The sequence below is a fragment of the Cebus imitator genome, unplaced genomic scaffold, assembly GCF_001604975.1.
Source record: "Cebus imitator isolate Cc_AM_T3 unplaced genomic scaffold, Cebus_imitator-1.0 Scaffold87, whole genome shotgun sequence".
NCBI classification, from domain to species: Eukaryota; Metazoa; Chordata; class Mammalia; order Primates; family Cebidae; genus Cebus; species Cebus imitator.
In genome coordinates, this window is record NW_016107402.1 from 3,150,414 (window position 1) to 3,172,969 (window position 22,556).

Here is a 22,556-nt window from a genome sequence, read left to right on the forward strand (position 1 = left end):
CACTCCAGCCTGGGTGACAGAGCAACACTTCATCTCCAAAAAAAAAAAAAAAAAAAAAAAAGAAAACTACAGGACATGAAACTTGCTGCCAATATGATGGTTCTGAACATATGCAGGAAAAGCAACAGGAAAATGCTTTTATCAAAACTGACACAGAGAACATACTGTTTAGTGAAAAAGCAAGTTATGTAACAGTATGTACAATATGTTCCCACTCTTATAAAATAATAACAATATGCTAGCACATGCATAGAAAAAAGTTGGTTACAAACCACTAAAACATTGGTTGCTTTTGCTTTGCACATTTTCAGAGCTAACTTTTATTAAGTACTTATTGCTAGGCATTATTCTAAGCACTTTACATATATGAACTTAGTTTATGACACTAAGATGGGTACTATTAGCCTTATATTACAGATGAGTAAACTGAGGCACAGAAAAACTAAGTGACTTGCTCAGGGTCACAGGGCTAGTAAGTAGTGGGGCTGGGATTTCAATCCGGGCAGCCTAACTTCAGGACCTGGGTGTTTGACCACTTAACTGTAGCCCTAGATCAGGGGTCCCTGACCTCTTTGGCACCAGGGACCAGTTTTGTGGAAGACAATTTTTTCACAGACTGGGGTGGGGTTGGAGGGACGGTTTGGGGATGAAACTGTTCCACCTCAGATCATCACGCATTAGTTAGATTCTGCTAAGGGGCACCCAACCTAGATCCCTCTCATGAGCAGTTCCCAATAGGGTTTGTGCCCCTCTGAGAATCTAATGCTGCTGCTGATCTGACAGGAGGCAAAGCTCAGGCGGTAGTGCTCGCTCACCTACCCCTCATGCTGTGTGGCCCTGGTTCCTAACAGGCCACAGCCCCAGGGTTGGGGACTCCCCTGCCTAGATTACTTCTAAGCCTTCTTCCAATTCTAAAAGTCTAGGAACATGGGGTTCTAAGCCCTCTGCTACCCCAGCAGTAAATAAGGGAGAGGGCTCCCCAATCCTCGGAGGTCAGAAGTCTCCATTCCTCTCACAGTTGCCTCCTGGTTCTGATTTCCGGACTCTCTCTGGCAGTCAGTACTTCTTATAAACTGGGTTTCCTGAGAAAGAACTCTCCTGTGCAGTGGGACAAATGGACGTGACCCACGGTAGCCTGGGCCCAGTATAAGATCTGAAAACCAGGCAGCCAACTGCACCCTCCTGCCCAAAGGCACCAGATGTCAACAAGATGAACACTAAAGATTTCCAGTCAATGCCAATCCCCGTGCCTGACGGGCGTGTTTACCAGCTGGCAAACAGTGTGGGTGGTAGCTGGTTCCAAGGCACTCCAAACCCCTGTGCGTCCTGATCCTGCCCCAGTCAGGAAGCAGTAGGGACTGACTGCTTGACAAAAGGACCCACCCACTCCTCGCGGAACAGAAAGCCTTTCATTAAGAAAGGGAGGTATTGGCTGGGTGCAGTGGCTCATGCCTGTAATCCCAGCACGTTGGGAGGCCGAGGCAGACGGTTCATGAGGTCAGGAGTTCGACATCAGTCTGGGCAACACGGTGAAACCCATATCTACTAAAATACAAAAAATTAGCTGAGTGTGGTAGCAGATGCCTATAATCCCAGCTACTTGGGAGGCTGAGGCAGGAGAATCGCTTGAACCCAGAAGGTGGAGGTTGCAGTGAGCTGAGATTGTGCCGACAGAGCGAGACTCTACTTCAAAACAAAAAAAGGGAGGTATCGCTGCGGTTGGCCTCTCCCGACAGATTTGTCAAAAGTGGAGTGTTTGCTCTTCCCCTCTGACTCTTTTAAAAGGTCCCATTTTCTGACTATAGTTCCTGATATTCTGTCTCTAAATCTTCAAGGCAGGTCACCTGGTACAGAAAGCACAAGGGATTTAGGATAGTTAAGTCAAAAAACAAATACAGTAAAATGTTAATTGTTGAATCTAGCTGTGAGATATATGGCTTTTCACCATACAAATCTTTCAACATTTTTTGGGTAAATGTTTGAAATTTTTCATAATAAAATGTTGGGAAAAAAGCCCTCTGTGCACCTGCTGTTCTCTCTCTCAAACACTCCTCCTAGCAGAAACAGATGGCTTCCGACTTATGATGGTTTGACTTAACGGTTTTCAACTTTACAATGGCGCGATAGCAACTCACATATAGTAGAAACCCCACTTTGGGTACCCATACCACCACTCTGTTCTTTATTTTCTGTATAGTACTCAACATATTACACGAGATATTCAACACTTTATTGTAAAACAGGCTTTGTGTTAGATGATTTTGCCCAACTGTAGGCTAATGTAAGTGTTTTAAGCATGTTTAAGGTAGGTGAGGCTAAGCTATGACGTTCTGTAGGTTAGGTGTATTAAATACATTTTTGATTTACAATAGTTCCTACTTACCATGGCTTTATCAGGACATAACCCCATCATAAGTCAAGGAACATCTGTACCGGCTTGCTCCCCACCTCACTTCCATGGATCTGTACTCCACTGTCCCCTTCTCAGGGAAGTTTTCCCTGACTGTCCTATTTTTTTTTTTTTTTTTTTTGAGACAAACTTTCACTCTTGTTGCCCAGGCTAGAATACAATGGCAGAATCTCGGCTCACTGCAACCACTGCCTCCCAGGTTCCAGCAATTTTCCTGCCTCAGACTCCTGAGTAGCGGCATTACAGGTGCATGCCACCATACCTGGCTAATTTTTGTATTTTTAGTAGACACAGGGTTTCAACATGTTGGCCAGGCTGGTCTTGAACTCCTGACCTCAAATGATTTGCCTGCCTCAACCTCCCAAAGTGCTGGGGTTACAGATATGAGCCACCGCACCTGGCCTCTGACTGCCCTATTTAAAAGGACAGCATCAACTTCCCTTTCTGCTCCCCTTGACAAGGGTTCCTTGTGTTCCCCTTTTAGTCTTTCTTCACAGCACTTATTAGCATCTGACACAGTATATATTTTTACTTGTGTATTTGTTTTTTGTTTTGTTTTGAGATGAAGTCTCAGTCACCCAGGCTGGAGTGTAGTAGCACAATCTTCGCTCACTGCAACTTCTGCCTTTTAGGTTCAAGTGATTCTCCTTCCTCAGCCTCCTGAGTAGCTGGAACTACACCATCACACCGGCTAATTTTTCTATTTTTGGTAGTGACAGAGTTTTGCCATGTTGGCCAGGATGGTCTCAAACTCCTAACCTCAGGTGATTCACCTACCTTGGCCTCCCAAAGTACTGGCAACACAGGCGTGAGCCACTGTGCCCAGCCATGCATTTGTTTATTATCTGTCTCCCTCTATGAGAATCCGAGCAACATGTAGACAGGGACTTTTGACTGCTGCGGTTGCTGTTGTATGCTCAACAACAGGGACTCAGTCCATAGTAGGTGCTCAATAAATATTTGTTGGCAGAATAACAGCTACCATTTCTGGAATGCCAAGCACAGAACCAATCATTTCGCATATTTCATCGGAAGCCTGTGAGTGTAGGCATCATTACATTTACAAAAGAGGAAACTGCTCAGAGAGGTGGCATGAGTACCCAGTCACACAGCTAGGACCTAACCCAGATCCATGTGACACCATAGCTTGTGTTGCTAATTACTCTGCAATTCTGCCTCCCAAGTTACTAAATCACCCAGTCTCAATTTCCTTATGAGTCAAATAAGATGATGTGTTCTGCTCTCCTCACAGGGTTATTGCAAGTGTGCAAATGTGTCAGCAGCCCTGGCAGCCTGAGTTATGGCAATGAAGGTAAGCAAGTGGTGCTATGACCATGGAGTCCCGGTCTGAGCAGCCAGGCTTCCTGCAGGTGCGGTGAATCGAGTTAGAGCGCCCACAGCTTTCACGTGTAATCATGACTTTCTGTAAAAACCGGACTCTTTGAGAACACCTGCCACACCCTCCTACCTGAGTCAAGCTCAGTCATGGTCAGTGACCAATAAAGTAGGAGGTCCTCTGGTCCCTCCCTGGAAATGTGTCCACGCCAAGGGTATGACCTTGCTTACGACATGTTTGGCTAAAGTGTGGCCAAGTCAGTCACTCATTGATTTAACACACGTGAGCTTTGGAGTCAGGCAACTTGGTTCAAATTCTGGCTTTGCAATGAGATGTATGACGTTGGGTGAAACAGTCCGTGTCTCTGTGCCTGTTTCCTCATCTGGAAAGGCAGAATATCAGAGTGTCAATCTCATTGGGCTGTTGTGAAGGTTCAAGGAGGCAGTGCATAAAATGTCAGATGTGTAGACAGCACTCCATAAATGTTAGCAATTATTATTATCACACAAGCTTGGCAAGTTTACTGTAGAAACCTCTGAAAATGCAGATGCATAAAGCTAACATAAAATGCCCATTTCAGTCTCTCCAGAAACCAGCGCTATGTTTTGTGTGTATATTCTTTCAGATGCTTTTCTATTCCTGTCGATTTAGGTCTTGTTTTTCTCCCTACAAAAATGGGATTATGTAGCACATACTGTTTGGTAACTTGCTATTTTCATGAACTGTGTATCATAAGCAGTTTCCAAGCCAGGAAAATCTTTCTACAACACTATAACATGGTGGCTAAAAAGCCCAGGCTCCAGAAGCAGGCTGCCTGGATTTGAATTCCCAACTCGTCACTATGTGACCTTAGGCAGGTGACTTAACTTTGCCACAGTGTGCTCATCTGTAATATGGTACCAGTAATAATCTCTCTCTCATAGGATTGTTGTGAGGATTAAAACAATATGTATCTGGTACTTGGAGTGGTGGCTGCAATAGTAAGTGCTACGTATAATCATCCTCCACGCCACAATGACTTCCATGAAGGATATGTGATAATGTGTTTGGTCAGCCCTCTTCCAAACCATCCCTGTTCTAAACACGACAGTGAACATCCTCCATTAACATGGTTCTGGCCAGGTGCGGTGGCTCACACGTGTAACCCCAGCATTTTGGGAGGCCGAGGTGGGTGGATCACCTGAGGTCAGGAGTTTGAGACCACCAGACTGGCTAACATGGTGAAAACCCATCTCTACTAAAAATACAAAAATTATCCAGGTGTTGTGGTGGATGCCTGTAGTCCTAGCTACTCGGGAGGCTGAGAAAGGAGAATTGCTTGAACCCAGGAGGCGGAGGTTGCAGTGAGCCGAGATCGCGCCATTGCACTCCAGCCTGGATAACAAGAGTGAAACTCCATCACACACACACACACACACACACACACAAACAATACAAAAATTATCCAGGCATGGTGGTGGATGCCTGTAGTCCCAGCTACTTGGGAGGCTGAGGCAGGAGAAACACTTCAACCCAGGAGGTGGAGGTTGCAGTGAGCCAAAAATGCACCACTGCACTCCAGTCTGGGTGACAGAGTGAGGCTCCGTCTCAAAACAAAAACAAAAACAAAACCTGGTTCTCTAGTGGATACAGGTACATGTGTAAGAGGTGGCCATCCCAATGTTTGCACTTTTCTGTGATTCCTACAGGGTAGGAACAAAGCTCAAGACAGTAGGGTCACCCAGCCCTGTGGGCTTGCGGGGATTGAACAGGCTGACAGAGGTGGGGATATCATTTCCTTATATGTGAAACAGGGTGTAATGATCTGGCCTCTAGAGCTGTTCTGGGCTCAGCTGAAGCCCAAGTCCAAATCCCTTCATCGGAAAGTCCTAGAAGGAGGGATGGGCCTAAATTCCTATGTAGGCCTTGGTCTTTAGAATGAGGGCAAATTACTTCCCTTCCTTGTTTTTAATCATCTGTAAAATGCCCACTGCTGATCTCCTCTGCCTCCTGACTGCTGAAGGTGTGGAGAACTGGAGCCTTCTGGCAGGAGGTCTGCCTCAGGTTAGCCCAATTCTGTGCCCTTAGAATCCCAAAGAGCCATTTCAAGTCTCAGAGGAAAAAGACTGGCACTTGGCTGGAGTCAAAGGGCTTGTGCTAGAATGGGTTGTGGAAAAAAGAGCTAGGTCTGGAGGAGTGAAATAGGAAGAGTACGGAGACACGCAGTCCTGCCCTGGCCTGTCCTTGGGTCTGGGCAAGAAGGCCATTCCCATCATCTCATCCCAACTCTACCCATTAATGGCCACATGTAGGCACCACAGCACATGCCTGTGGCCTCAAGGCTCAGCTCAGATCTTGCTCAGCTTGTGTTTTGAGCTAGATTGCTCTACCATACCAATTATGTGACCTTGTTTCCTCCAAGTCTCAGTTTTCTCATGTGTGAAATGGAGCTAGCGTGATCTGCTTCTAAATGTAGGACTAGAGGCACCACCTCCAGAGGAGATCTTTGCACAGGGTGGGCTGGCGACTCAACCAAGGACATTGGTGAGTTGCCATGTGAACTGGAATTGGAACCTAGACCTCCAGACCTTCAGATTGCTTCTCAGGCCATCACCCTGAGATTTTCTCTGCCCTTTCTCTGCTCCCACATAGTCCTAGAGCTCAACAGTAACTCTCAACCACACCCTCCCTTGCTCCCAGCCACTCCACACTTTTGCCACAGCATGAGATGGCCTTGTCAGGAACCTATTGAATAATAGGCTAGACAGTGAGCCTCAGAAAGCTGGCATGCGTCCCCAGTGCCTCTCATCTTTTCTTTGGATGGCTCATCTATCCATCCCACTTAGTCTCTGGCCCAGGTAATCTGTAACACTGCAGCCCTCGGAATGAGGGATATTCAGCTGGGGTTCCCGTGGAGTCTGGAGCCAGGACTTTAATAGGTACCTGACCCTGTCCTCTCCAAAGCCTTTACGCTTCCATTTTGATTTGGTTCCCACCTGTGTCTCCCTCCATGAACCAATCTGCCTTGGCAGCTGAAGTCTTTTTCTGCTGCTCCACACAGAACATTCTGTTCATATCCTTTCTCAATGATGGGCAGGCCTTGGTGAAACTTTTGAGCTCACAGGGTTTGTTTTCTTGGCCACCCAGTGCCACTTGATCAAGATACTGAAGTAGAGTTAAGGCATGAAAAACAAGTATACTGCTAACAGCAGTTACTTTCTGTTACCTACTGTTTCCCTGGCTCTGAAAGCCCATTGTCCTCCAAGCCTTAAAACAAACGTGAGTGGAAACAGACTCCAAGAGGTTCAGTAACTTGTCCAAGCTAGTAAGTGGCCAACCTAGAATTTCAGCCCTGGTCTGAAAAAGCAAGTACTCTGGCCATTTTTCTGAACTGTATCTCTGCAGGGTATAGATTTTTCTTTATTTTTATTTTTGAGACGGAGTCTCGCTGTGTCGCCCAGGCTGGAGTGTGGTGGTGTGATCTTGGGTGATTGCAACCTCCGCCTCCTGGGTTCAAGTGATTCTCCTGCCTCAGCCTCCTGAGTAGCTTCGATTACAGGCATGCACCACCACACCTGGCTAATTTTTGTATCCTTAGTAGAGACAGGGTTTTACCGTGTTGGTCAGGCAGCTCTCGAACTCCTGAGCGCGTGAACTGCCTGCCTCAGCCTCCCAAAATCCTGGCATTACAGGTGTGAGCCACCGCACCCAGCCTCTGCAGGGTATAGATTTGATCCCCAAGAAGCTTTTTGCCTAAGTGGATGGATAAGCCTTGCCTAAGAAGCCACACACTAGAAACGGCAGTGACAAGAGATGCTGTGTGTTGGAGCAGAGGCAGGAAGGAGGAAAGATCGTTTGCAGTGGCTTTAAGGATAGTGAGGAAACAAGGTCTGCTTGCTCGGCGTAGACTGGAAAAGGAGGGTAGGTCCCCATTGTGACCAGCTCTGGATGCTGTTCTAAACAGAATGAGTTTTCTCTTCCCGGCGCTGGGAGATCTTTCAAAGTTTGTGAGCAGAAGACAATAACACAGAGTCATGACTGAGAACAATGCATTTGGTGTAAACTAAAGTTTCTCCTTGGGGTAGGTGTTGATTAAGTGAAGGGTGATCACAGGGCAGACAGAATTCTATGTGTCCCAGGACAAAACAAAATGGCATCTACTTCATGGGAAGATTAAAAAATGCACTGGAAGACTAGCTGCCCCACTGTTGTTGAAGGGTTACACTGGTAAAGCTACTGGATAGGACATTCTGCAATATTTTCCGAAATATTTATAAAAGCTGCATTAAAACACGTAAAAATGTTTATGTTAAATAAAACACAGTATGACCACTATTCTATTTAATAGCAATGGTAACATTATCATTCATAGGGGAAAACTGGAAAACAAGCAAATACAATAAAATGCCAACAGTATTTGTGTTAATGTGATGACACCCATGGGTGTTTTTTTCCTTTTCGGCTACTTTTCCTACATTTTCCCGTTTTCTCTAATGATAAACATTCTTTTTACTTCTCTTAAAAAAAAAAAAAACTGTGCTGCCTTTTCTAATCGTTATTTTGCCGTACGTAAGTGGCAGGGAAATTACCAGGACTAAATGAGCAAATACACACAAATTACCCAGCTCGGTGCCTGGCGCTCAGAGTGTGAAGCGTGAAGGGTCGCTGGCCTAGGAGGAGCCCGGACCCGCCCCGCAGGCTCCGGGCCCGGTCTGGAGGTCGATGTTTCGGGGCAGCGTCCTCGAGAGTCCTCAGGACTGAGCGCCTGTGGAGCTCACGGCGCTGCCCAACCTGAGGACGTGGAGCCCGGGCTGCGCCGCCGCACACGCCCCCGGCAGCCCTGCGCGACGTCGCGCGCACCCGAGGCTCCCCCACCCACGTGACGTAACTCGGGGCGGGGCCGCCGCCTCCGATTGGCCGGCGCGCTGTCACCACGTCGCGGGAAGCTGGCAGGGTGTGTGTCTGTGTGCGTGTGGGGTTTGCTTTGTCATTCATACCCCCGGTGCGCGCTGACGCGGTCGGCGTGGCCGAGCGCTCCAGCATCCGCGGAAGGGTCCCCGGCGCTGTTCCTGGGATGCTCCCTTACATAATGACGCGACTGGCTGAAGCGCACGTCAGCGCAGACACCGCACATGCTGCAAACCCGGGCCTCCCGATTTCATACATTGCTAGACGAGAGCCTACAATTCCATGCCGCACGGCATGCTCTAGTAGGGATTACAATACAATGAAACGCAACCCAATAATAATAAAGCATACCTTCACAACAAGGCGTAATATAGGATGTTATATTTATAGGGCCTATTTATAAGCCTCTATTTAAATCTTTTCTGATAGGCTCAGCCGCGGACCCAGACACCATAATGATTGGCGCATTCTTCTGTCCTTCAAACAGGCGGGTTCTAGAGTCCGTTTTGCCTCAGCGGGCCCTGGGATTGGCCGGCAGCGGTTTACCCGTGGCTTCCATTGGCTCCACGGGCCGTCCGTCGGAGCTGGAGAGGCGGGGCAGGCGACTGGCTGGTGCTGGGCGGGCGGGCCCCGGAATTGTCATTTCTTTGTTTCCGAAGGCGGAGGAGGCTCCAAGCCCCCCCTCCCTGTGCCACCCCCTCCCCCCGGGTGCTGGCTCCATGTCTGTGTGACCGGCCCCAGGGGTAGAGTCCAGGCCTGACGCGGGGCGGGTCGGCTGCGGCTGCAGCTGAGGTGAGAGAAGGCGGCGGCGGCGCGGGCACCCGGCCCCCCAGCGGGAGGATGAAGCGGCGGAACGCCGACTGCAGTAAGCTCCGCCGCCCCCTAAAGCGGAACCGGATCACCGAGGGCATCTACGGCAGGTGAGCGGCGACGCCCCCACTTCGCGGGCACGGGCCCCGCGGTCCCCCGCCGGCTCAGAGGGGCCCGGCCCCGTTATGTAACCCCAGCTAGGCCGCACGCCCGCGCCGGGGGCTTTCCTGAGGAGCCCTGGCCCGCGAGCCGCCGGCCGGCCCGCCGGGGGTCCGCCCCGGGGGCGCGGGGCGTGACGAGGGCCCGCCCGGTCGGGCGGGGAGGGCGCGGCGGGCGCTGGCTGAGGGGGCCGCCGCGCCGCGGTTGGAAGCGCCGAGCCCGCCGGGGGGAGGGGCGGAGAGCCCCCAACCCGCCGGGCGTTCCTAGCCTCCCGGCCGTGCCTCTGGGCCGGGAGGGCCGCTCCTGGGACCCCTGAGTGGCCGCCGCTGGTCCCCGAGTCCCCAGTGGCCTGGGAGTCCGCCGGCCTGAGTCGGGAGGCGCGTGGACCACAGCGTAGGGGGTGTGTGGGGGAGGCTGACAAAGTTGAGAGCCCACCGTGGACCCTCATCTCCCCTTCACCAGCTGCCAGCAGACCGGCCTGGGGCCATGCTGTCACTTCTTTTGCCTTGTCCTTCCCATATGGGATCTCAAACTTGGCACCGAGGGCTGAAGCTGATACCCCCAAATCATTCCCTGTGGCCCTGCTCCAAACTCGGAAGGGTCTGATGATCAGTTTTTCTGCAAACATTATTTTGACAATTCCAAACAGATAGCTTGCTTTGAACGTTTTTAAAGAGGGATTTTCTTCAAATTTTTTTTTTTTTTTTTCCCCATCCACAAGGAAAGCAGTGTCCCTTTAAATAGAAATTGAATTCAGTCCACTGGTGGAGAAAGACAACAGGTTCATGGGGCAGCTTACTATCATAACTTCCCCAAGTCGATTTATGTACGACTGTTATTTTCAGGTTCTTCTCAGAATGTTAATTGTAAATGGTGTTTGCCTTGATACAGATTTCGGTGGAGAAGCAATTAGTTTACAAAGGACAATTCTCAGCCTGTGGATATAGTCTTAATTGAGTCCTCATGGTGTTTCAGAATTTAGCTCTTCTAGCTTGGGATTTCGAGAAATACGTGAGGTAGCTGATGACAGCCAAGTTGTCTTAACATAACTGTACACCTTGCACATGCTCTTGTTTACACATGTGGAATGATTGCTTTCCACAAGCAGCTGACTGATGTAAACACTGGGGGTTTTCTTTACTTCAAGTTTAAAAGCATTAAGAAGTCAATTAAAGTAAAAAATTATTGAGTATATTCTTATATAACGAGCCGTAGAGCATAGGAGTAATTCATTCATTCAACAATTGTATATACTATGTGCCAGGAACTCTTCTAATCAGTGAGGATAGAGCAGTGAGTAAAACAGACTTGAGTCTACGCTGAATCAATCAAACTTGACCATTTTAACTAAAACTGTAAAAGCAAACAATTTTTCCTGCACATGGATGGAGGAAAGGTCTCTTCAATTCCCGTTACATACGCTATACATTCTTGAATATTGAATGTATTCAATATTCAATACCCCCTTGGCTATTGAAAAATATTTGACCAACTTAACGTTATAGGTAACATAAGAATAGGAAAGGCATATTAAATAGAGTTGGTAGACTTAGCACAACTGTGGCATTCGAATAGCTGCTATTTACAGTAGCATAAGATGATGTACCTCCATTTATAGCAAGAAGATTGAGAGTCCCATAATGTTTACATGTTTTCTGCTGTATTTCAGTTTATCTTTGTACTTGAACAAATAGACCCAGTTTACAACCTGTGCCATTTTAACTACTCAGTGTGAGTCGATGTGAAGAAGTGAATTCATTGTTTAATGAAGATTTACATTTTACTGATGGCTTTTGAAATTTGAATTTTCTTACCCTAAAGGTTAATTGTAAATACTCTATGCAAGTTATTCAGAGGTTTGTCTGCAAAATTTTAAAAACCAACAGTGCTTTAGCCTTAAATCTCCTTCCTTTTCTGTCTTTTGCATTCTTTAAATGTTAATAAAAGACCTAAAGTATTTCTACCTGTCTCTCCTGTTTGGAACATCATATAAAGAGCGTTTCAACTCACTTATCTGTTTGTTAATTTATATTATGGAGTATTGGACTGAAGAACAAGATTTTTTTTCCCCTAATTCTGTTTTTAAAGAGAGATTTAGAAAAATTTCCAGTTATTTCTAAAGCAAACAGGATGAGTGGACTGGTTGTAAACTAGAATGCTTGAGGATTCATGAATGTCACATTTCTGGTCATCATCAAATTTAAGTCTGTACTAAGTTGTTTTCACACCATCTATTGCCCATTTTGTTTCTCAGCAACATCTGGCCAATTTTGGATTCATTTAACAGAGAGCTTTGTTTTTTTTTTTTTTCTGATTTTTTTTTTTTTTTTTCTGAGGCTGTGTTGACAGTTTTGATAACCACTCTCTACTGTTTCATAGCCAAACCTTTCATGGACTTATTATTTTCATGTTCTCAATCTGTACAACTTTCTGAGACTTGGCGTAGGAAGGAGACAGCAGCTGTGGTGAAACACGCACTGGACTGCTGGAATCAGGAGACCAAGGATCAGACCCAATTCCTAGCTCTGCTGCTTTAGGCAGGGAAGGGCATCCACAGCTTTGAGCCCTAGTTATCCCATCTTCAAGTGAGTTTTGAGGACTGAAGGAGGACATGTACAGTTTGTGAAATGCTTTATAAATCCTAGTGTAGTTTACAGATACTATTTGCCATGTTGTTGCTATCACAGTTTAACATGTGTAGTTTGTTTTTTAAGGAGGCAGGAAATACTATAAGATTTGGTGCAACTGTAAACAAAAGTTGAGTAGTCAAAACAAGGGGTCAGTTGCTGTTTGGTCTTGCTTTAAAAAATTCTGTTGTGGAGACACTTTTAATCATGGGCTGCACTCCAGCAACTGTTACTGAGGTAACTGTGAAATGATATCATTTATTGTGAGTATCATGACTGTGTTGGAATTCTGTTTTGGGGCAAGATACAAGAAATATTAATTTTAGACATTATATTAATATAATCTGCATTTATACGTATAAAACATCATTTGAAAATTGAAATGTGCTATAGAAATATTTTAATCCAGTTAAGAATAGGAGAAAGGAAATAGAAATAGTGATCTTTTCATCTATTAGGGGCTAAGATTCGATGTAGTTTTAAAAAAATCCAACCTAGCCCAGAGCCTGGCACAGAGTACACATTCAGTGTTCAGTAAGTGTTGAGTGAGTAAATTAATAAATAAACGAATATAAGCTAGTCCATTTCATTCATTAAGTACCTGCATTGTTGAGAGAATTGTGGAGGATACAGGATGACACATGGCCCATTGTCGTCAAGGAGATTACAGTCTAGGAGGCCATAGTAATAGCATCTTAAATTTGTATAGTGGTTTAGAGGTTCCAAAGAACTTTAGGTTCTGTTCAAGTAAAAACATTTCTGTTGTACTAAATTTTAGCTTAACTGTTTTAGTGGTTGACCTGACACATCAACAGCTGTATTTTGCTCTGTGCTATTTTATGATGAAGTAGACAGCTGCCACTAAATGAGGTAGTCTTTTCTATCTCAAATGAGATAGATATGAAAGTACTTTAAAAATTATGAAACTGCCGGGCACGGTGGTTCACGCCTGTAATCCCAGCACTTTGGGAGGCCGAGGTGGGTGGATCACAAGGTCAAGAGATCGAGACCATCCTGGTCAACATGGCGAAACCCCGTCTCTACTAAAAATACAAAAATTAGCCGGGTATGGTGGCGCATGCCTGTAGTCGCAGCTACTCGGGAGACTGATGTAGGAGAACCCAGGAGGTGGAGGTTGCGGTGAGCCGAGATCGTGCCACTGCACTCCAGCCTGGGTAACAAGAGTGAAACTCCGTCTCAAAAAAAAAAAATTATGAAACTAAGTTATTAAGTACCTAACTCTTATATTTCCAAGGTCCTTTGGTTTTCTGGGCTGGGTTCTCTCCCTGCGTCTGCCTTGACACATGTGTACCAGATACTCTTCAATAGTAATCTCTCATTGCAGGCAGTGATTCTTCAGGTGAGGTGAGGTTAGGGTACTATGTAGTTTTTATAAAGCTTTAAGGAGATTGTGTATGGTTTACCCCCACTTCTCACCCTGCCTTACTTTCCACTCCTTTCCCTCAGAGAATTACTCACTTTACAATACAAAAATGAGGAGATAAGGTGTGGTAAGTAGAAGAGGGAGGCAGAAACATTTATGTTTAAAGTACACATATATTCCAAGTCTCTACAGTTAAAATGATTATTTATACAAGTAAATAGAATACAAATTTTAAGTAAGGTATATGTTTTAAGCTTCTGGAAATGATTTTACATCTGGTGGCTGAAGGAAGTACCCCTTCATTGTGAATTTAAGACTGCTTCCTGTCTTCCTGTACTGGATTCTCCTTGTAGTGTTGTGTGAAGTTTAGGCAGTGCAGTATTGTACGTGTCATGTTTTTGTAGCTTAATACCTTAAAACTAGGACTAAGAAGCCGGGCATGGTGGCTCATGCCTGTAATCCCAGCACTTTGGAAGGCCGAGGCGGGTGGATCACAAGGTCAGGAGTTCAAGATCACCCTGGCCAAAATGGTGAAACCCCATCTCTACTAAAAATACAAAAATTAGCCGGGCGTGGTGGCGGGCACCTGTAATCCCAGCTATTTGGGAGGCTGAGGCAGGAGAACTGCTTGAACCCAGGAGGTGGAGGTTGTAGTCAGCGGAGATCACACCACTGCACTCCAGCCTGGGCAAGAGAGCAAGACTCTGTCTCAAAAAAAAAAAAAAAAAAACTAGGACTAAGAAGTCAGCACTGGCCGGGCACGGTGGCTCACGCCTGTAATCTTACCACTTTGGGAGGCCAAGGTGGGTGGATCACCTGAAGTTAGGAATTCAAGACCAGCCTGGCCATCATGGTGAAACCCCATCTTTTAAAAAAAAAAAAAAAGAAGCACTAGTGGATATGTTATTGTTTCCCATTTTTATTTCAGAGAAAACTTCTCCGGTCCTTGGGGCTCCTAAAAGTGACTTTTTAAAGTGATCAAATTTTGCTTGCTTCTCGACTTCCCTATTTCCTTTTTTGGACCCTTGTCTAAATCTGATCTACAGAGATTTCATTTGACTGCTTTTTCTGCCTTCTTAATGATGTTTTCTAAGCCTGGTTTTAGACTCCTTTGGGCTATGCTTATTAAAGTCACTGCAGGCTGGCATGACCCTTGGCTGCTTTGATTGTACATGTGTTCCGCAACTGAAACCCCAGATACCTGTGTTGCAACCTCATAGCCTAAAAGCATTTTGGTAATCTTGGTAGGCTTTAACTTTAACAATCCTGGACCTGATAAAAAGTGATAGATTCTATATTGTTTTAGAGGAGTGTCGGGGAAGGAGAAATTGAAATGTTTTCACTAACCTGTGCAGTGAAGTGTTTATTAAACTCTTCTTTTTGTGGTTTTCACAAAATACACTTTAAAAATCTGCCACATTGTGATGTTTGCACTTAATTTTTGCCAGTAGCGTACTCCATTAAAAAAAGCACTTTCCTCCAGCTTTCATTATGATCCTTCCTGTCTGAGCAGTCTTGGCAGTTTAGTTTCATTAGGTGTTTTGAAAATTCCTTTAAATTGCTGCTGGGTTGAGGAGGGGAAGAGGAGAGAATGTGATTCATTTCACATTATTTGCTTAAAAGCTTCCTGTTTTATCAGTGATAGTCTCCTTTTTCTTCATATCGATTCTTCATGGCCTCTCTTGAACCTCACTAGACTTAGAGATTTATCTTAATGGTAGGTTTAGCAAATAATTATTTTTGTTTTCTTTCTAGTTATATGCTTGTTTTTACCTCCATGGACCCAGTTCATGTTCTGTAAACACTTATGTTTCTAGAATCTTCTTCTTTGACCATTTCTCCCAGATCGCCCCACTGATATTGTTAACCCTTTAGGATTTTATGCACATAAGTGTGCACTTTGTTTTATATGTTTCTGGTCTACCGTCTTGTGGAGTTTGGAGGGCAAGTAGAAATTTTAGAAACATAGTTAAGTGAAATACTGTAATTACGTTACTTTTCTTCATAAAATTTAGTGTGCTCTTCAAATATACCGATTATTCTATTCCCAGGCTTACTAGATTTGGGCATAATTATTTTACTTGGCTCTTTCTCAAGAATTAAGTCCAGAAGAAAAATAAGTTGGCTGTCCAGCAGGCTGCATAAGTAGAATGGTACATACCAACGGTAGATACACACATCTTTGTTAGACTTTTTACCATTGTGGATTTCTTCAGCTACTTAAGGAGTGACCTTTTCTTCAAAGTCTGTCACCTTGCATCCTGGCAATGGAAACTTGAAAAAATTAATCAACTTTTAGAGACTATATTGAGGCTTTGTATCTTTAATTTGACATTCAACCGACATCAAATTATCTCAGCTAATGAACCTTCCAAGGCACTTGTCATCCCTGGCCTTTGAAGACATTTATAGTACTGACCTTGATTCCTTTATATTTTTTCTCTGCTGCCTTTAAGGACAATATGCCCACTTTGAGTCATGGGATTGTGACACCAAAAATAATGTATCCCTCACCCTATCTCCTCTGTTGCCTTCTCTTTTTCAGGGCTTTTGCATTTAGTGATTGAGATGGCGTGACTAGTCCACTTTCATATATCTGTTCATATCACTGATGCATTTGAGCTGTTTGGGACTGCTCCTCCTCCCCCACCTCAGCACAGAGAAATGGCTAGAAATAATCTCACTCTGTTTTTAAATTATATTGTTATATTGTTCATCGTCAAAACACTTTTTTTTTTTTTTTTTTTGAGACAGAGTCTCATTCTGTTGCCCAGGCTGGAGTGCCCAGTGTGATCACAGCTCACTGTAGCCTCCATCTCCTAGGTTCAAGAGATCCTCACACTTCAGCTGACCAAGTAGCTGGGACCAGAGGCATGTACCACCATGCCTGGCTATTTTTTTTCTTTTCCTTTTCATAAAGATGGGGTCTCGCCATATTGTATAGGCTGGTCTTGAACTCCTGGACTCAAGTGAGCCACTCACCTTGGCCTCTCAAAGTGCTGGGATTACAGGCATAAGCCACTGTACCCACCCAACACTTTTAAAAACCAAGTAAGTGCCTCAGTATTAAAGTCAGTACTTTGCCTATCTTGTAGCAAGAATGGTTGAACATTAAAGAGAATAAATACTATGTTCATGGCCAAAACAAGGATTCCTGTCTCAGAATAGAGATACTATCAGAGGCTTGAGTCTTCTTTCTCAGATATAATAAGAATTTTTGGCCAGGTGTGATGGCTCATGCTTGTAACCCCAGCACTTTGGGAGGCTGAAGCAAGAGGATCGCTTGAGTTCGGGAGTTCAAGACCAGCCTGGGTAACATGGTGACCTCATCTCTACTAAAAATCAAAAAAATTAGTTGGGTGTGGTGTCACATGCCTATAGTCCTAGCTACTCGAGAGGCTGAGGCGAGGATCATGTGAGCCCAGGAGTTTGAGGCTGCAGTGAGCCATGATTATGCCACTGGACTCCAGCCTGGGCAATAGAGCAAGACCCTTTCTCAATAAAGGAGAATTGGTCGGATATGGTGGTTAATATAATCTCAAAGTGCTGATATTACAGGTGTGAGCCACCATAACTAGCCCCCAATTTAAAGGAAAAAAAGTCTAGAATTGAAATTGCTAAAAAAGGTTTTCACAGTTTTGTAGTATAACATTTTTATAAAGGTCTGTATAGACCACAGAGATATCAAGGACATGTATTATAACCTAATGCAAGTGGTGAGTTTGGAGTTTTAGAATTTCTGCTTCAAGAATACTTTTAACAGTGTGGAGTCTATGGGGTTTAGGAGGGGGAGGGATGAAGAAGCATAGGAGGAGAGGAAAACAACTCACAGGCTCTAAAAAACCTGTTAATATTATATAAACGTTAGAAATTCATGTCATAAGGGAATCAGAATTATGCTTTATATAATTGATAGCAATAATCTACTTAATCACACCTTACATTTCTATCATACTTGTAACTTTTCCAAATGTTTTCATATTAATTATCTCATTTTATCCTCACAAGTGTGAAATAGGCAGAGTAGTTATTGCCGTTGTATAGGAAACAAACCTGAGGAATAGAGAACTAAAAAGCTGCAGGGCACTGTTGAAAGAGCACAGAAAGAGAAGTTAGACTGCAGAGAGCAATGTAAATTCTATGTAGAACTCTATGTTGCTGCTAAAATGATTAAGGGAAATTTCTACATTAAAATGTGGTCATGGCCAGACCTGGTGACTCAAGCCTGTAATCCCAGCACTTTGGAAGGTTGAGGCGGGTGGATCATCTGAGGTCAGTAGTTCAAGACCAGCCTGGCCTAATCCCCATCTCTACTAAAAATACAAAAATTAGCTGGGCGTGATGGCATGAGCCTGTAATCCCAGCTACTTGGGAGACTGAGGCAGGAGAATGGTTTGAACCTGGGAGGCAGAAGTTGCTGTGAGTCAAGATCGCGCCACTGCACTCCAGCTTGGGCAGCAGAGTGAGACTCTGTCTCAGAAAAAAAAAAAAGTGGACATGACAAACAGAAACATATTTTGGTTAAGAAAGAAACACACATATTTGTTTATTTAGAAAAAAATGAAGAAACTGTATTTATAAATTATACAATTTATGCGCCTGTAATCCCAGCATTTTGGGAGGCTGAGGCGGGCAGATCACGAGGGCAAGAGATTGAAACCATCCTGGACAACATGGTGAAACCCCATCTCTACTAAAAGTACAAAAATTAGCTGGGCGTGGTGGTGTATGCCTGTAGTCCCAGCTACTCGGGAGGCTGAGGCAGGAGAATTGCTTGAACCCGGGAGGCGGAGGTTACAGTGAGCCGAGATTGCTCTACCGTACTCCAGCTTGGTGCCTGGCAACGGAGCAAGACTCTGTCTCAAAAAAAAAAAAAATTATACAATTTATAAATACAGTAGTCATCTTGGGGCAGGATTACTAAGGGCTTTTATATTATTATTATACATTCTCATATTTTAAATAACAAGTATGTGTTGCTTCTTTTTAACTTTGCATTTTGAAATAATTTTAGACTTAGAAAAATCACAAAAGTAGTACAGAGTACTTATACCTTGCTGAAAGGTATAAGGTTCCCTATTTGTTTATTTGTTTTTAAAGAAAAAAAATAGGCAGGCATGGTTGATCGTGCCTGTCAACCTGGCTACTTGGGAGGCTGAGGTGGGAGGATCACTTGAGCTCAGGAGTTGGAGGTTGCAGTGAGCTATAATCGCACCACTGCACTCCAGCCTGGGAGACAGAGTGAGACTGTCTCTGAAACAAACAACAAAGGGCATATTTCACCCTGTTAGATTTGTCATTGCAGTGGCTGTACATGTATGTGTGTGTATGTGTGTGTAATTGATACTAGAAAGGTTACCTTTGCAGTATGCGGGAGGCCTAGAATCGAAAAAAGAAATATGGAACAGCTTGGTTTTCTCAGCCTACTCCCCTTTGTTGGATTTATACAAGGAGGTACCTGCAGAATGCAGCAGTGGTTCTAGTTTATTTTGTCTTACGGCTCACATACAACTTTCTATAGATTTTTTTTGTTTGTTTTTTTCCAAAAATTTTTTTTGTCTCTGGATCTCTTTACACTCTTAAAAATGATAGAGAACATCAGAGAGCATTGGTTTATAAGGGTTATATCCATAAATATTTACTGTATTAGAAATTAAAACTGGCTGGGTCTGGTGGCTCATGCCTGTAATCCCAACTCTGGGAGGCCGAGGTAGGAGGATGACTTGAGCCCAGGATCTCACTGTGTTGACCAACCTGGGCAACATAGCGAGACCCTATCTCTAAGAAAAAAATTAGCCAAGCATGGTAGCATGTGCCTGTAGTTCTAACAACTCTGGAGGCTGACATAGGAGGATCATCTGAACCCAGGTTAAGGTTGAGGCTGCAGTGAGCTATGATTGTACCACTGCACTTCAGTGTGGGCAACAAAGGGAGACCCCAATTCTGGAAAAAAAAAAACAAAACAAAAAGGGAAGAAAGAAAAAAGTTAGAACTGAGAAAAATTTAAAACACCAGTTCACTTAAAAGTAACAATAAATTGCCGGGCTCAGTGGCTCATGCCTGTAATCCCAGCACTTTGGGAGGCCGAGATGGGCAGATCACCTGAGGTCAGGAGTTAGAGACCAACCTGGCCAACATGGTAAAACCTCACCTCTACTGAATATACAGAAATTAGCCGGGCATGGTGGTGGGCACCTATAATTCCAGCTACTTGAGTGGCTGAGGTGAGAGAATAACTTGAGCCTGGAAGGTGGAGGTTGCAGTGAGCTGAGACTGTGCCGCTGCACTCCAGCCTGGGCAACAGAGCGAGACTCCATCTCCAAAAAAAAAAAAAAAAAGTAGCAATAAATTAATAAATTCATGAGAAGACTGGTGTGGTTTTACATTTTTGCATAGCTCTTTAATGTCTGGCTTAATAGAAGATACTTTGAGAACCACTGCTATAGTCAGAGCCTGTGGCAGGTAGGCCAAATGGAGTGATAGTCTGGCACCAGAGCAAGGCTTATTAAATTTGTTTCTTCATAGTGAAGAACATTCAGAACAGATGGGAGCAGGTGCATGGTAATCCTTTAGGCCGAAGCTGTATTGGTTATCTAGGTTGATGTTACTTTGTCCGGATACCTTCCCGGTTGGTCATCTGTGTGTCATCTTTCCCTCTATATTCATTGTAAGTGTGTGTTTTGGTAAAAGCCCTATCAGTCCTAAATGCTTTTCTACATTACAGATCATTAATTCAACTTTTTTTTTTTTTCGAGCTAAGAGTTTTGCTCTTGTAGCTCAGGCTGGAGTGCAGTGGCATGATCCCGGCTCATTGCAACCTCCGTCTCCTGGGCTCAGGTGATTCTCCTGCCCCAGCCTCCTGAGTAGCTGGGATTACAGGCGTTTGCTACCACGCCTGGCTATTTTTTTTTTGTATTTTTTAGTAGAGATGAGGTTTCACAGTATTGCCCAGTCTGGTCTTCAACTCGTGACCTCAGGTGATCTGTCCACCTCGGCCTCCCAAAGTGCTGGGATTACAGGCATGAGCTACTGCGCCAGGCCTCAACAAATATTTTTTGAGAAAAAAATAGTTAAGTTCCTTTAGTCAGAGTGCTGTGCTGGGCACTGAGGAGATAAAGCAGGGAATAAAACAGGCAGCTCCTTTTTTCCTGTGGACTTTACATCAGAACAGCTAATTACACAAAATATTATTTAATTATAATTGTGATTCAATGTTCTTATAGTACAGGATGCTATATCAGTATGTATTTGTGTTGTGTGCTGAAGGATGAGTAGCAATGGAAGTGCTTCATTTAGTTTTAATTGTACTTAGGTAGGGATCTTGCCTTTGACTTAGAAAGAAATGTTGAAAAATGGAAGAACTAACCCTGAAGAGTTGGAATGTTCCCAGTTGAGACGAGGACAGTCAACAGTTGGGTGATAAGTACTGATTATCTGATGAGGGCATTTTTTTTCTGAGACATCCTGGAATTGAGTGAAAGTTCCATGACAATGAGAAATTTATATTATATACCAGTGCTTCTGAAACTTCATTGTATGCACAAATAGTCTACAGATCTTATTAAAATGTAGGCTAAATTAAATAGGTCTTGAAATTCTGCTTTTCTAGAAAGCTCATATATGATGGTGATGCTGCTCATCCAGAGACCAATACTTTGATTAGCCAGACTGTAATTAACAAATGGCCAGTGTGAGACTTCAGGTAGAGTACAAGCCAGATAAGGGGCTAGACGAATGTTCTAGAGGTGATGTCCAGTAGGGAGAGATAATTGGATAACAGAGAAGATAAAGCAGTTTGGTGTAGGAAGTATCATAGCACACCCTGAATGCTAAAAGCGACTCACAGTTGCCATTACCGAGAGGACAGGAAAGCTGGGATTGGGTGGGTGGCTACTAGCAGAACTACAGACTCATTTCTGTAGTGAGGACCAACTGAACTAAATGGCCATTAGTCTGCCTAGGGAAAAGGTCAGGTACTGAGGATTGATGGCTAGCTCATGGTAATTGTGTGGGCTCCAGAAAATGATTTAGATGATAAGCAGCTAGAGATACTGGAGAAAAAGGTACACTTTACTTGGAATAAGAAGAATGTTCAGTACTGCTTCTTATTAACTATAGATGATTAATCCATGGATGGAGAGAACTGCTAAATGGAGGTAAAAAATGGTTGTAAATTTTTTTACAAAAGGTAGGAATAGAATGGGGGGGAATCTTACAGTTAATATTGACTTTGATAGAGTCACCACTATTAAGCCTAACAATTGCATAAGACTTTTCTTAATTTCATTGGCACTCAGAATAAAAGCTTACAAGACCATCAGATGATGTTATTCATTTGCCCTTGTTTCAGTATATTGTTTTGGAAAATATCATTTTGTTGTAGTTATGCTTTAAAATTTTGTTCAAGATACAGTATTTTATAGTTATTAGCAAACTTATTTGGATCGGAGAATCAAGGTAACATCAAATTAGCCATTAGTCATATAATGAACTGTGTATAAAAGTATTTTATATTTAATCATATTTTCTTCATGGTTTAAAAGAAATATTTTGGAATGCCATGATGGCTTAAATCCCTATCTAATTTTCTCATCCTTTGTAATGTCATCTCTTTAGATTTGCCAAAAATCTTATGATCTTCAGAATATGAAAGGGAGGAGTTAGGGCTTTTACTCTGATGAGCAGTCATTTTAGATTACTTGTCTTTTAACTTCTGTTCATGTACCTACAAAAGGATAAGAGACATGATTTACTGATGGAGAGGGCTAAGTAAATACTGAATTCAGGCAGCTGTCTTAGACTAAAGTGACTCAGTAGAATTTGAGATTAGTCTTAGAGAAAGTCAGCTTTGTTAATTAGGTTGTCTCTTGATTTTAGAGGCAGGCCTGCCTGAAAGAGCCAGAGGAAAGTTGAGGGTATGGCATATGTTTGTAAAAGATCAAG

General features: G+C 43.9%; 2 protein-coding genes across 2 annotated transcripts in view; one reads left to right on the forward strand and one right to left on the reverse strand.

Annotated features, from left to right (window-relative positions):
- RHCE (Rh blood group CcEe antigens) overlaps window positions 1-4,088 on the reverse strand; it is a 56,590-nt gene extending 52,502 nt beyond the window's left edge. Inside the window, exon 1 of the mRNA XM_017534605.2 lies at window positions 3,879-4,088. Within this exon, the coding sequence (XP_017390094.1) occupies window positions 3,879-3,897 (19 nt within the window). The 5' untranslated portion in view covers window positions 3,898-4,088. The remainder of the gene's footprint in view (window positions 1-3,878) is intronic.
- Window positions 4,089-9,237: 5,149 nt separating this feature from the next.
- Window positions 9,238-22,556, forward strand: part of MACO1 (macoilin 1) — a 69,091-nt gene continuing 55,772 nt past the window's right edge. The window contains exon 1 of the mRNA XM_017534612.1: window positions 9,238-9,553. Coding sequence (XP_017390101.1) covers window positions 9,474-9,553 — 80 coding nt within the window. The 5' untranslated portion in view covers window positions 9,238-9,473. The remainder of the gene's footprint in view (window positions 9,554-22,556) is intronic.